Source organism: Hyposmocoma kahamanoa, unplaced genomic scaffold, assembly GCF_003589595.1.
Source record: "Hyposmocoma kahamanoa isolate Upper Pololo Valley unplaced genomic scaffold, ASM358959v1 226, whole genome shotgun sequence".
Taxonomy (NCBI): Eukaryota; Metazoa; Arthropoda; class Insecta; order Lepidoptera; family Cosmopterigidae; genus Hyposmocoma; species Hyposmocoma kahamanoa.
Window position 1 is genome coordinate 24681 of NW_020653745.1, and position 13573 is coordinate 38253.

General features: G+C 36.2%; 1 protein-coding gene across 2 annotated transcripts in view; it reads right to left on the reverse strand.

Annotated features, from left to right (window-relative positions):
* Window positions 1–12239, reverse strand: part of LOC113228304 (lachesin-like) — a 35229-nt gene extending 22990 nt beyond the window's left edge. For both annotated transcript variants that reach the window (XM_026461563.1, XM_026461564.1), the window contains exon 1: window positions 12167–12239. In XM_026461563.1, coding sequence (XP_026317348.1) covers window positions 12167–12239 — 73 coding nt within the window. The remainder of the gene's footprint in view (window positions 1–12166) is intronic.
* Window positions 12240–13573: the final 1334 nt, after the last annotated feature.

Sequence of the window (13573 nt, forward strand, 5' to 3'; positions counted from 1 at the left end):
TGGGGTTTTTCAGGGCGAGAGTCAATAGGCTTTTTAGATTTGCATGCTTCTTCGTCGCTTTCCATCAGGTGAGATGGAAGTCAAATGCACACTATTTTGTAATAATAAAAGAAGAGTCGTTATCAGCGTCGAACGCTCGGAAATGACTTCAGGGTTTCTAATTCCATTTTCGTTCTAATTCGATTGATTACCTTTTGTGTTACTGTTCTTTTTTGTCTATGCCATGTTGTATGTACTGACCCTCCAAAGCAGCTGCAGAACACGATATTTATTAAGTTATTAAGGCTCGAATCGCCATGCCACATATAGATTTATTCATTTTCTTGTATATAGACGAGATGAAAATTGCAGTGACCAAAATTCTACCTGAGGGAGGTGCACATAAAAAATTAATGTGTCGTTTATTGGAACAATGGCGGTCGTTAATTGAAGTTGGCGTTTACAGGGCAATTTATAGCCGGTGATTAGACGTGCGCGGGAGGCGGTAGCGGAGCGAGAGGCGGTAAGGGGGGAGGTGTTTGAATGTTGATAATAAGTCCGCGGCCGGTGTAGTTCCAGAGAATCGTTCAGTAGACGTGTCCCGTGTTGAACACAACGTGACCAAATAATGTGGGTCGATTTCCGAAGGAAACATATTCTGTTTATTGTTAGGTGAATAAACGATTTACACTCACAAATGCGTATGCGCTGTAAGTCTGGATGGAACGTGATAGGTTACTTAACAACATGCACTAATAATTCATTGTGTCCCTGCATTTAATTATTTCTTGTTCAATATATTAGTGCTGAACTCAGTAACAATGGAGACACGATTCTTGTTTTGCAAAACAAAAAACCTCAGCTCAGAGTTTTACAGCTTATTGCTTATGTCTACGTTTATATGATACGGACAATGCTACGGCGTAGTAATACGGACAAAGCTATGGCGTAGTAATATGTGTGGAATATTTTTCCACCTTGACAATAATAAAACTGTAGTGTTGTTACATTGAATAAACTAAACCCACTAGATAATGGTATTCATTCACGTACTTCGTGTCTTTTTATTGGTTATGTTTTGAACAACGAGAATTATAAAAGAAAAATTTAGAAGTTTCCAAAAGTTGATTATGGACACGTTCTAGAGCCCGAAACGCTATTTTGTTTAAAAAAATAAATATACGCGATTAAGATCCGCAAAAGTAGTTTTATTTTCAGTACCTATGTCAAATCTAAGCACATGATACAAGAACTTGTTGACTGTGCTTAGCACAGCATTTCAAACGTTAATTTATTGATATATACGAATGAATTATTACTGTACCAAACATTGCCACAGAAAGGATATAACACACAGAAAGGGGAATAGATATACATATTCACACTTTATTGATTTTTTTTTGAAAAAAAAGAAATAAAATACAATAACAAACATTTGTTTTCCCGTTAAAAGGGCGTCTTGGCGCTTAAATATGACACTTAAATACATATATCACTTATTAGCACACAAGATACAAGTTCACTTCATTTCACAGGCCAGCTTATGTTACACATAAAATAAATGTAGTTTTTAAAGTAATTTATTTGCTATATTTTTAACCGACTTCAATAAAAGGAGGAGGTTCTCAAATCGTCTGTGTTTTTTTTTGTATGTATGTTACGCGATAACTTCGCCATTTGTGAACCAATTTTGATGATTTTTTTTTTGTTGAAAAGAAGGTACCTCAGATGTGGTCCCATTTAAATTTCAAGAAAATATACCACCTCTAAGGTTGGTAAACTAGGGGATGAATAACTTGAGGTCGGTTTTTTAACCGGGGGTTAGGTTATATGCTGCCCGTTTTGATACGAAAGTTTGTTATTAAACAAACTCGTGAATGCTAAGTGTTGCTATTTTAATTACCTACGAATTGCCATGACCTTCTACATCATAGGTTCCCAAACTTTTTGTCTCACCGCCTACTTAGGCAAAATAAAAAAATTTCAATGCTCACCACCGCAAAATAATAATTATGTATATTTATAAAAAAATTATATATAATAAATTATATATGTATAATTATATATATTTATAAAAAAATAATTGGTCATAGTTAAACAAAAAGGATCCAATGCACAACCAGTCCCTTTCGAGATATGGCAGTTTGAAGTTTAAAAATGTTTCTCACTCATGTTTTATTTTTAAAACGTATAATCTCATGTAACTCCAGAGATATTTAATTATGTTTATATGTTGGGTTTAGAATCTTGATGAGTTGCGACAACTTTTGTAAGATGTTGTTGCCATGGTAGTCTAGGTACATTTTTTTACAGTATTGGGTGTCAAAGTTACCTTAAAAAATCTGTTAAAAATTTCAAGAAAAAATTTAATTGAATATTTTTTTGTGCTGAAACTTTAGCAATTCGGGTTTTCTTTGGCATTGTTTTCATTAGCTGGGCTATTTAGGTTACCGTTACAAAAACTAGAACAGCAAAATTAGCAAATTTGTAATTGTATACTTAAAAATGGTGTACAGGGCGTGCATTTTCAACATTTTTCATTAAAATGTTTATATCACAAAAAAACATGACTCCGACTTTTTAAATATTATTTTTCTAGGTTGTTACAAACTAGGTAATATCCTGTTCCCAGGTTATCGTTGAGGTTTGGGACTAGTGTACTTTATATAGGTAAATCAGGTTTTTATTCAAATGCGGTAGCATCCTGGACAGCATCAACGCTAATTACTTCTACCTACGTTTCTTTAGCGCCCACTGTGTTCTACAACTATGTTCTACATGCATTCTTTACGTAGCCCTACTAAAAAGAAACACCCGAATAGATATAAATACATATGTAACACTACTTATCGTTAAGATTTCCAAAATACAAATTAACCATATTTTGTATTAATTTACTATTAGAATAATTTTGTTACATTATTTTAAGAACTTTTTACATTTGGCAACGATTCTGACATTAAAACAAATTAAACAGTAATTTTTTGGAATAAGGTTTAAATGTACGTGAAGGCCAGTCGTCTAGAAGCCGATTTATTCCGGCTTCTCGGCCCCCACTTGTTTAGACGTTATAAAGTGGATTTTTGCGAATATGTGCGTGTTTTGATGGGAGCGCGTAGACCATGAATAGAACCCGCAGATCCACCGGTTTACCTCGCGCTGATTGGTTGAGATAATAATAATAATAATAATGCACGCACTCAACATGAGATGCATCAGGACAAGTTATTACGCGTTTAATAGTGAATATGTTTTTAAGTGGTGGGGTGTGCGCGCTGTTTAGTACCATTTTTTGGTAATACGCGCAAAATTTTTAGCAAACCGGTGGGACTCGTGTTATATGGACCCCTCGCCACTAATATAGATACTTATAATTTTTATCAATATTATTCACACTACACCATTACTATATAATACTCTGACACATTTCATTTATTAATACAAGCAGTCTTTTGTTATTGAATATACTTTTCCAAATCCCTCGAAAATGTGTCATTTCAAATGTTTGATACGTGAATTAATACTTTCCTGCATTGAAGGTGGAAGAAATGAATCTCAGCTCTAGAAACATTTTTACGAGATTGTTATGAAGTTTCGAAGGATAATTTACGTTTAATAATTAGTGATTAAAATTTTTTATTGCAATGCAAACACAGTTTAACATTCGATGGAGCGAAGCATCACAAAAGAAGCCTTTTTGAGGTTAACCCTGTGAATAGTTGGATCAAGAATTTTCTGTTACTTTGTCAACGATCATCGATTCCACTCCATCGACTTCAACTGGAAAACGAGGAAGACCATGTATTCTCATATGGTCTTATAAAATTCTTCAGTAAGAAGTGCAAAAATACTGCACTACTTAATGAACAAGGATTCGAACACGTCTTTGGTGCATATATTCAAGGACTGCAATCAAACGGAGAAAGTAATGAAGCAAAAATCGTGGAGGCATTGAGGTCTGCAGATGCGAAGAAAAAAATATGAGTGCTAAAATTGATGTACGACTTTAATAATATACATACATTTAATAATATACAAACGCAGAACGATCAAGAAGTATTAAGTGTAATTATAATTGAATCTGACCGGGGCTCAATATTTATATTTGAAGATTTTTATGGATGAACGGAACCGTTTCTTACTGCCACCTTATTACAAAGTTCAAAAAAGTAAACAGAACCTATATACCCACCTGCGTCAGCTATCGAAATGTGCAAAAATGTTATCGTTACATTTATTAACGGTTTATACAAAAAAGGTTTGAAAAAGTTGGTTTTATAATAATAATAATTTATTCTCTCCACAAATTTTGGTTACAGTATATTTGTTACAAATCAGGAATTATTCAATAGAGGATAAAATCTATTGGAGACTGGAATATAAACTTGATCAAGAGATCTGTGTCTTAGGCTTCCAGGCTCCCCGAACTCGAACGTAGTGCTATTAAGTTTACATCAACTTTAACAGAGACGTTAAAAAAATATTTTTAACTATTTTCACTAAACTAATTACTTATAAAAAGGCATCAAAGAGCAATTGTATAGAATCGTGCGTATGTAAAGCTGCCTGACAGCGAGTACTCTCCTTACATACATACTTACTTACGTACTTTTCTGTCTCAAACTGTTTAGGTTTAAGTAGACTCACCTTAAGCAGCATCCTCTGGGATCGTTCCAGTTCAAGCATTAGTGTTTTTGTAGCTCCACCCCATGTCTTCACATAATAATTCAAGATTATTTTAAACTGTAAATGGGGATGTGACGGCTCGTATGATCAAAGAGAGTATAAACAAAAATTTCCAGAGGAGTCTGAACTCGTGTCGGACTCGTACTTATTCGTCGCATTTGTTATGCTTATCAGATTAATTGATGAAATGATTGGTACTGTTGTCTGGCAAAATCCTGTGCTTTCATCCGTGAGATTCTGTCGTCCTATTTTAATTAAGTTTTCGGAAGAAACTCCCGAGAAAACTAAAGCTATTGTTAACGATATTCAGAACCATATTGATTGATTGATTAGGAAGGCAATGGCGTTCAAGTTCAACATGAACTTTTTTTGACCATGATAGACGGCAAAGTCTAATGTTTTATTGGAAGAAGGCCCGAAAATGAAAACTCTTATCGTTATAGATTACCAACACTGCACGCCAGGATTCGCTGTATGGAGATGATTTTGCATATTTTTTACAACCTTTCGTTTCTAAAACGGTGAGCTACGAGATGAAACAAGAGGAAAAAACTATGGTACCAAGACGCTTTCGAGAGGAACTTGGATTAATAATTGATAAACCACGACAAGGAGATGGTAATACCAATGACGGTAACACAGCGAGAAGGTTTTTTTTATAATACAGCCTGTTCTGCTGAAATTACAGGAGTCGATGAAATTTTGATAAATCAACTCTATGTAATCCTTCAAGCCTTATTGTCTGGCATAATGATAGATTCCCAAAAATTTGGGGAATATGCTTTGGATTCTGCAAGAATATACGTCAATATGATTGGTATTTTATCGGTACACAAATCCGTCTTCCGTACACAAAATAGTGATTCACGGAAAAGTTATAATTAACCATTTTGCAGCGTTACCTATCGGACAACTTTCAGAAGACACTCAAGAATCTCGTAATAAAGACCAAAAAAAAGAAGTGCTTAAGCACTTTCTTACATCTTCATTTGTATCAGATCTTAAGATCTGATACAAATGAAGATGTGTTTCACACGTTACTTTGTACTTCTGATCTACATATTACTTGTAGCCGAAAATATTATGTTAAAAATAGAAAGGAGCTTGACGAGAAGACGCTACGTCTATTGAAAGTGGACCGACTCATCACTGATTCTGAAAAAGATATTATGTAATAATAATTTCAATACAGAGTACTAAAAAAACCGACCTCAAAAGTACGTGGAATTACATCTATTTGCCAAGTTTTATTGAAATATCCTATATAGTATAAGTTCGCCACTATACAGGACTTGACACTGGAGATAATAAAAATCGGTTCTCACTACTCAAAGTATATTGAGTTGAGACAAAAACGCCTTGAATCGGAGAAGTAGCAAAATCAACCATTAAAATAATTGCTCCTAAATTAAAGCTAGGCGCTATTTACAAAAATGAATCTTCATGCGTGAACAGCCATCCTTAGAGGTGGATGATTTTCTAGTCTAAAACAGACATTCGAAATATTAACAATAAAATTTCATATTTTTTCTTGTCTCTTTTTCATTTTATATTATTTTAAATAAAATTTATAATCACCTTTAATGTATTTTGTCTACACACATATCATAAACCCTCTATGATGTGTTAAAAAACCGCAAATTACGACCAGCATAAAGGCAAACTGTTTTTTAGAACAAATTTCTTATCTGTGAAAATGTTATTATTGCTTCCTAATAATAACATCGAATTCGATTTTACTATGACATTCAAATTTCGAACATCTCTGAAAAACAAAACAATTTGATTCGATTAAAACACTCGTGTGATGTTTTTATGAAACTCGCCTGTCGACTCGTTTCATAAACCATGCTCGTCTTTCGATGCCTTTTCTTTATGTAACAGTTACATAAACTACTATTATGAATAAAGAATTATCGTTACACAGCATTTCTATTTTCTTTTTAATAAATATTGGGCAATGCTTAGAATAATAACGCATGGAATGATAGTTTCATATGAAACGAACTGTCACAAGTGAGGCAAAAATCAAATTCATGTAGGCGTAAGCAACTTGTATCTACGCTCGTCGGCACGCACACAAATATGCAAATAATGATGCCATGGAATAATATTTCCCTCAAAAATAGGGAAATTGTATCTTGCTTAACTCTTCGTTCAAGTTCAATCACTAAGTTAAAGGTGCCTACAGATTTGCCCGACATTGTCGATCAGGTGCCTACAGATTTGCTCGATTTTGTCGATCGTTACTGTCGATCAGGTGCCTACAGATATGCTCGGTTTTGTCGATCGTTACTGTCGATCGACAATGTCAAGTGGCAAGAATTTTCAATAATTTATTTTTGGTAATCCTTATGGAAATGGCATTTATATCTGAATACAGGACAAGACTTTTCAAATAAAAGCAATATGGGAATCATCTTCGAGGTATTCGAGGTGCTCATTACGAATATTACACTCATTTCTAAATCCAGGATGGCGGGCACGATTTTTCGAATAATGACAAGTTGGGTATCGTTTTCAAGGTATTTGGGGGTGCTCATTACGAATATAGCCTTTATTTCTAAATCCAAGATGGCGGACACGAGTTTTCAAATAAATGCAATACGGGTATCATTTTCGAGGTATTTGGGGGTGCTCATTACAAATATGGCACTCATTTCTAAATCCAAGATGGCGGGCACGATTTTTCAAAAAAATGCTATATGGGTATCATTTTCGAGGTATTTGGGGATGCTCAATGTGAATAAGGCACTATTTGTAAATCCAAGATGACGGGCACGTGTCTGCCATCTTGGATTTAGTACCATATTCGTATTGAACATTCCCAAATACCTCGAAAAGTATACCCATATAGCATTTTGTGAAAAATCGTGTCCGCCATCTTGGATTTACAAATAAGTGCTATATTCGTAATGAGCACCCCCAAATATCTCGAAAACGATACCCAACTTGCCCTTATTCGAAAAACCACGCCCGCCATCTTGGATTTAGAAATGAGTGCCATATTCGTAATGAGTATCCCCAAATACCTCGAAAAGGATACCCACATTGCATTTTTTTGAAATATCGTGTCCGCCATCTTGGATTTAGAAATCAGTGCTATATTCGTAATGAGCACCCCCAAATACCCCGTAAACGATACCCAGAATCAAAATCAAAATAATCTTTATTTCATAGGTAAGCATTATTACACTTCAAAATCGTCACATTGGTTAAAATCTACCGCTCATTCGTAAGGCAGATTCCCCCGAGAAGTATGAGCAAGAAACTCTAGGGGTTGCTCTTTGTAAACAACATTTGTACGCATTCAACTTGCAGAAATGGAGGTCAAATGCATATTACATTAGAATAAAAAAAAATCTGCAGCCATCGCGATATTGCCTATTCTCAAAAAATTACGTAATATAATTATTTCGAAACAGAATAGCAAAATTGGGAGAAAGAAATTCGTTACTTTGCAACATTTTCGTGTCTTGTTGCAACGAAATTAATTTTCGGTTTTAGTGAATATTTATATAAAAATACAAGTTGAAACGCGTTACTTCCTTGTGGGATGTGATGTTAGTATCTATTTTATGTTTGTCGGACGTATATTATTTTTACACTCATTTACCGCACATTTCGTCATTTTTAGCTAAAATTCTTGAGCTGTTCGCGGTGCAAGTTGACCTTGAGCACAGAAGGCCCGCCCGCTCGTGTAGGCCCATTGGGAGTGCTTCAATTTGCCTCACTTAGCGTGTGCGGACTAGGTTTCTATGCGTTATTATTCTAAGGGGCAATGTTTACCAGAGACTTAAGATTTTTTCTCTCAATTACGAGCAATCAAATAAAAATGTATACATATGTTTTATTTATATTTAATTGATTCATTATTAACGAATAAATTGATTTATTTTTAAAATACTTTAAATTTAAATTTGACAATCATTTTAAAATAAAATCATTTTACTTTCTGAATATATTTGTTTAGATTTATTTATTTTCATTGTAATAATATTATGATTAATAATTATGTTAAAAATTGACATTGCTGCGCCCTTACAGGGTATATTATGTTTGATACTTTACCAACCACTATAAGACCTAATGTAACAACATGTTTTGCAATAAACGATATTATTATTATTATTATGCGTTTAAAACTGTCATAATTCCTATTAAGTACCAAAAAATTGAAAGGTATATCTCGAAAAACAAAAAATTTAGAGATTTTAATCCGTAACTGACCTTCAATTTCCCATAGAGCGACGCTCAGAAGCACGCCCGCGTGGAATGGTGCTGTGACATGATTGCTAAGTTTGAAGCAGGCTCGTCTCGGTGCGTTTACGATATTATAATATTACAGGTTAAGAACCTTGGGTTTGACAAGATCCAGAAACGAAGCACCAGTCGACGGTTTGGATGTTTCAAATCGAACCAATGTCTACCAAAATTAAACAATCCAGAAGCGAAAAGAAGATTTTGATCGCTAGTCTTTTTATTTACACGAGGTATCTGGCATCTGGGGGCCTACCACAACCTCTCTAAGCAATATTACTTTAACCCAACGAATTCAATTTATGGACAAGAACATGCACAGCAATCATAATAATATGTTCCAAGACATAAAAAACAAAATACTGTCCATATTGACAGTGTTTTGTTTTAGTGTTGAATTTTGTGAAAGAGCATCAGTACCGTAGTACCGTGGACAGACGTGACAATCTATACCCATTGTGAATGCGTTAGCGGATAATATTGAGTGGTTACCAATGATATTTATCCATAGTTAAGGAATATTTCATTTTATTTTGCTTTGACACAGGGGCAACAACAAATTAAGTAAAAGAAAAAAGTACAGTTGTGTTGTTGAAATTATTGATGTTATACTTTTCCTTGCAGAAAGGCAAAGATCTTTAGATTATGCAGCCTACTCAAGTACATAGATATCGTTGAACATAGTCTTTTTTCATATTTTTAAATTTATACGGTCCCCTCAGTAACTGTTTTAATCACATTATACATACTCTGTTATTGTGTAGTCAAAACACTCTGCTGCTAATTAATCTGCGATTTATGTTTTGTCTTGGTTTAACACGCGTCATTACATGCTTGCAAAACGAGAGAGTGTGAAATTTTGTATGCTATTTCGCGGTTATCAAATATTATAATGCAAATATTAATCAAAATCCACAACATTACTTGCCGAATCAATGTGAATAATTTAAAACTTTAAATTTATGTTTACGTGTGTATTTTATATGAATGCTACAAGTAATCGAATCTACGAATTATTACGGAGAACGGGGTCGGGACCCTCGTGTGGGTCTCAGAAAGAATGTAGAAATGTATGCAAAATTGAGTCGTAATTTCACGACGCGTTTCACGCCCGCAGCGGAGACGGTCGCCCGCGGCGCCGGCGGCCGCAGACCGCGCGGGACGCGATCCCCCGCGCGCTCGGCGGGCGTCGCCCGCGCTCTCCGCCGTCGGTTCGCGGCGACGCGTTGCACGCGCGCGGTTTGGATCTTCCCACGCCATTCTGTGATTGATTTTCGATTTGGCAGCGCGTGTCGATTTCTCAAGTTATGGATGTTGAAGTCGATCAATTAATTTCCTACCAGTTACTATTTTTCTTAAAAGTTCTGAATAAGTAGATACGGACATCCGAATAAAATTAAAGAATTTGTCTTCTTGTTTTTTAACTCATTAATAAGAACAACGAATAATCAGTAACGATTCCTTTCCGGAATCAGAGGATGCACCCTGAATCTTTTAGACCTTCTTCTTTTAATTCTTCGATGAAGTAAGTATAACGCGATAGCTCGTTTTTTATGTGAGTCCATTGCGACGTCAGAGACTTAACTGACGACCTCAATTGTTCGGATCCTCTCCCGCCAAGTTTGCAGGCCGTTCCGCAACCGCGGCGGCTACGTGATCGCACAAACCTGCGGTATCGTGAGTGTTGGAATAAAACAGCTGTCCCGCAACAGCAGCGGGCGCGGGTCAAAACCACTTCGTGAGTTCTGTCTCTTAGTGGGGGCCTATTATGAGCTCTTAGAGCAATCCTATTTAAGCCTGTAAGTTGGATTGCCTGTCAAATTCGTACTATGACCTCACAAAAACAATTCACTGTCCATGCAGTTTACGTGCCCCATTCGTAATCCGTTCACCTTTTCTTTCATAACAAAATCGTATCATGACGTGCCATTTGCCATGCAAGTGGCGGTCTCATCCGTAAAAATAAGTAATTCAAAAAAAGTTACTCCTTTACTAACTTTTTTGGATTTTGTTAAATTTTTAAGAAATTTCGTTTAAGTTTTATTGCATTTTCAGTTCCATAATAATTTGTTATTTTTTTTAGGTTATTTGTCAATAAATAAATGCTATTTATTAACTATTGAGCCGTATTGAGTGTTTTTTTTAATTTTAGTTCGAATTACCAATCTTCAAAGTAGTGTTGATAAATTATTGGCATGAATGTTATTTAAATTTTTAAATGGAATTTTAATCATTTTAATAATTTTATTGACTTAGCGAAAATCGTAAAATAACTTATAAATAGTGCCAAATTTGACTATAATGCAATCAATGAAAATGTACGAATACAACATACGTTCCAATTGTGTTATCAAATTACAAAGTCACCTTATTAATTTACGTGATAATGACTAGACATGACAAGTAATTTTGTCGTACAATAAATTGTAAAGTATGACTGAAAAATTGTCAATATTACAAAACAACGTAATAAGTATAATCAATATGTAATAAAATTAATAAAAATATATAATTATTCTCATGAACACAATCGGTTAATAGGGCTTGAACGCTCCCAAGATAGTACATCTATCTATTTCTTTCATATGATTTGGTATGTAGTTCCATCTCGCTCTTATTAGATGTCAGCTAGCCAACCAGAGACAATATTATATATCATTATAATACTCACCATCCCGCCATGCTATTTCCGTTCAATTTTCTGTAGGTCATGCTTAGGTCATGATACGAATTTAAGCAATTCAGGTTTACCACGTCAAGTGAATTACATGGAACTGGGCTGACTGCTTATAAGCTCATAGTAGGCCCCAGGGCAGTCTACAACATTAGTGGTGACTTGAATAAGATAGCTGACATTTGCTGTTTCACGACGTGATTGAAGGGATGACGTGGTGTCGTCTAGAGATATCTAAATAGTAACAAGTTAGCTAAGGACAATTATTTTTGTTCTGTAATCTTTCGATAGGTGAGAAATAAGTGTTATATAACCTCCTTTACATGATCTGACAGGCTTATTACAAATTGCTACACACAAGAGCACGATATAATGAACATCTTTAAAATCTACTGAACTGCGCATCTCGGAACCCAGCGCCCTAGTGGCTAACTACGGCATCAATATGAGACCGAAAGAAATAAAAATGTACACGGCCAAAGCAAATTCGTACAGCTCCGCAGAGCAGACTCGACGCATTACCGCTCGGACTAAGTGGGCGCCGCGTCGAAGGGGCGTCGGCGGTACCTTTGATGAGCGTGGCGGCGAGCAGCAGCAGCGCGGCGCGCGCGTGCAGCCTGGCGCTGGCGCTGGCGCACATGGCGCTGCGCGCGCGAACGGGGCTCGCGAACGCTCTGCAACAACACACAAACTGCCGTCACTCGTTACCAACACGACAGGCGTGTACACTATTGTGACAATGTCACTTCTGCCCACATCTCCGGCGCACCGTCCATATTACGAGTTTTGCTCCCTCAAATACACGAGTAAAGGCACGAGACGCAAATAAGCGAGGAGACTGCTGGGCATCTGTGATGCGTTGGTGTAAAATTGCAGGAAAAGCGTGTACCACACATTAAACTTAATGATGCCAATCTGACACGTGTGTACAGTTTTAAATATCTTGGGCATTATATTGCGACCTTGATGATCAGGTGGACATTGAGAGGGTAAGTAGGGCGATCACAAGTAATATGTTGGCACGCAGGTTTGCTCGTTGCAATAGGCAAGTAAAAATTACACTGTTCAGAGCCTTCTGCCAATCATATTATACGAACAGCCTGTGGTTTAATAATACTCAACTTTTTTTATATTTATACTAAATTATACTTTTAGAATGTTGATGGGGCTGCCTCGTTTCTGCAGTGCATCTACCATGTTTGCAGAGGCGCGGGTAGATGACTTGTACGCCATCATCCGCAAAAAACATCCTCACTGCTCAGCAGGCTGCGGGGCAGCACCAACATCATTCAACAGGTCACACCTGACGAATATGAACTGCCTGTAATGAAGTCTTTGATTCGGGTCCTGATCAAATAGTCTCATATATTTGATCGGGAGGCGAGTGAAACCGCTTCTCGAGCTGAGGCCGAGGGTTCGAATCCGGACTTGCACCACTGAGTTTCTCAGAATTCATAAGACAAAATTTAATTTCAAGCTTTTCGGCTAAGGAAAATCGTGATGAAACCTGCGCGTCGAAGAAGGTGGATACACACAACCCTCGGAAAACGTGGGAAGTCCCCAACCCACATTGGGCCAATGTGGCGGCCTATGGCCACCGAGGCAAGTACTAAGCCAAGACCTAAAATACACGAGGCCTCAACAAGAAACGACCCGAAATACACTGGTTAGTAAGCCATTAGATAAGTTACAATATTTTTATAACTCATGGAAAAGCTCAACGTTGATTAGGATCAACTATAACTAACTATAGGTAGTTTGGTCATGGATTTACGGTCACGTGATTATTTTTATGTCTCAACCTTTTCAAACTGTCTTCCCAAATAGTAAGTCCAGGAGTCAAATGGGCTCATTTGAACTGAAACAATTCGATACCGAATTAGTCAATTTGCTTAACAATGGTGCAATTTCAGTATGTGAGAGGGAACAAGGACATTATTAATCCAGTGTTTTTCTTATAGGTACCCAAACCAA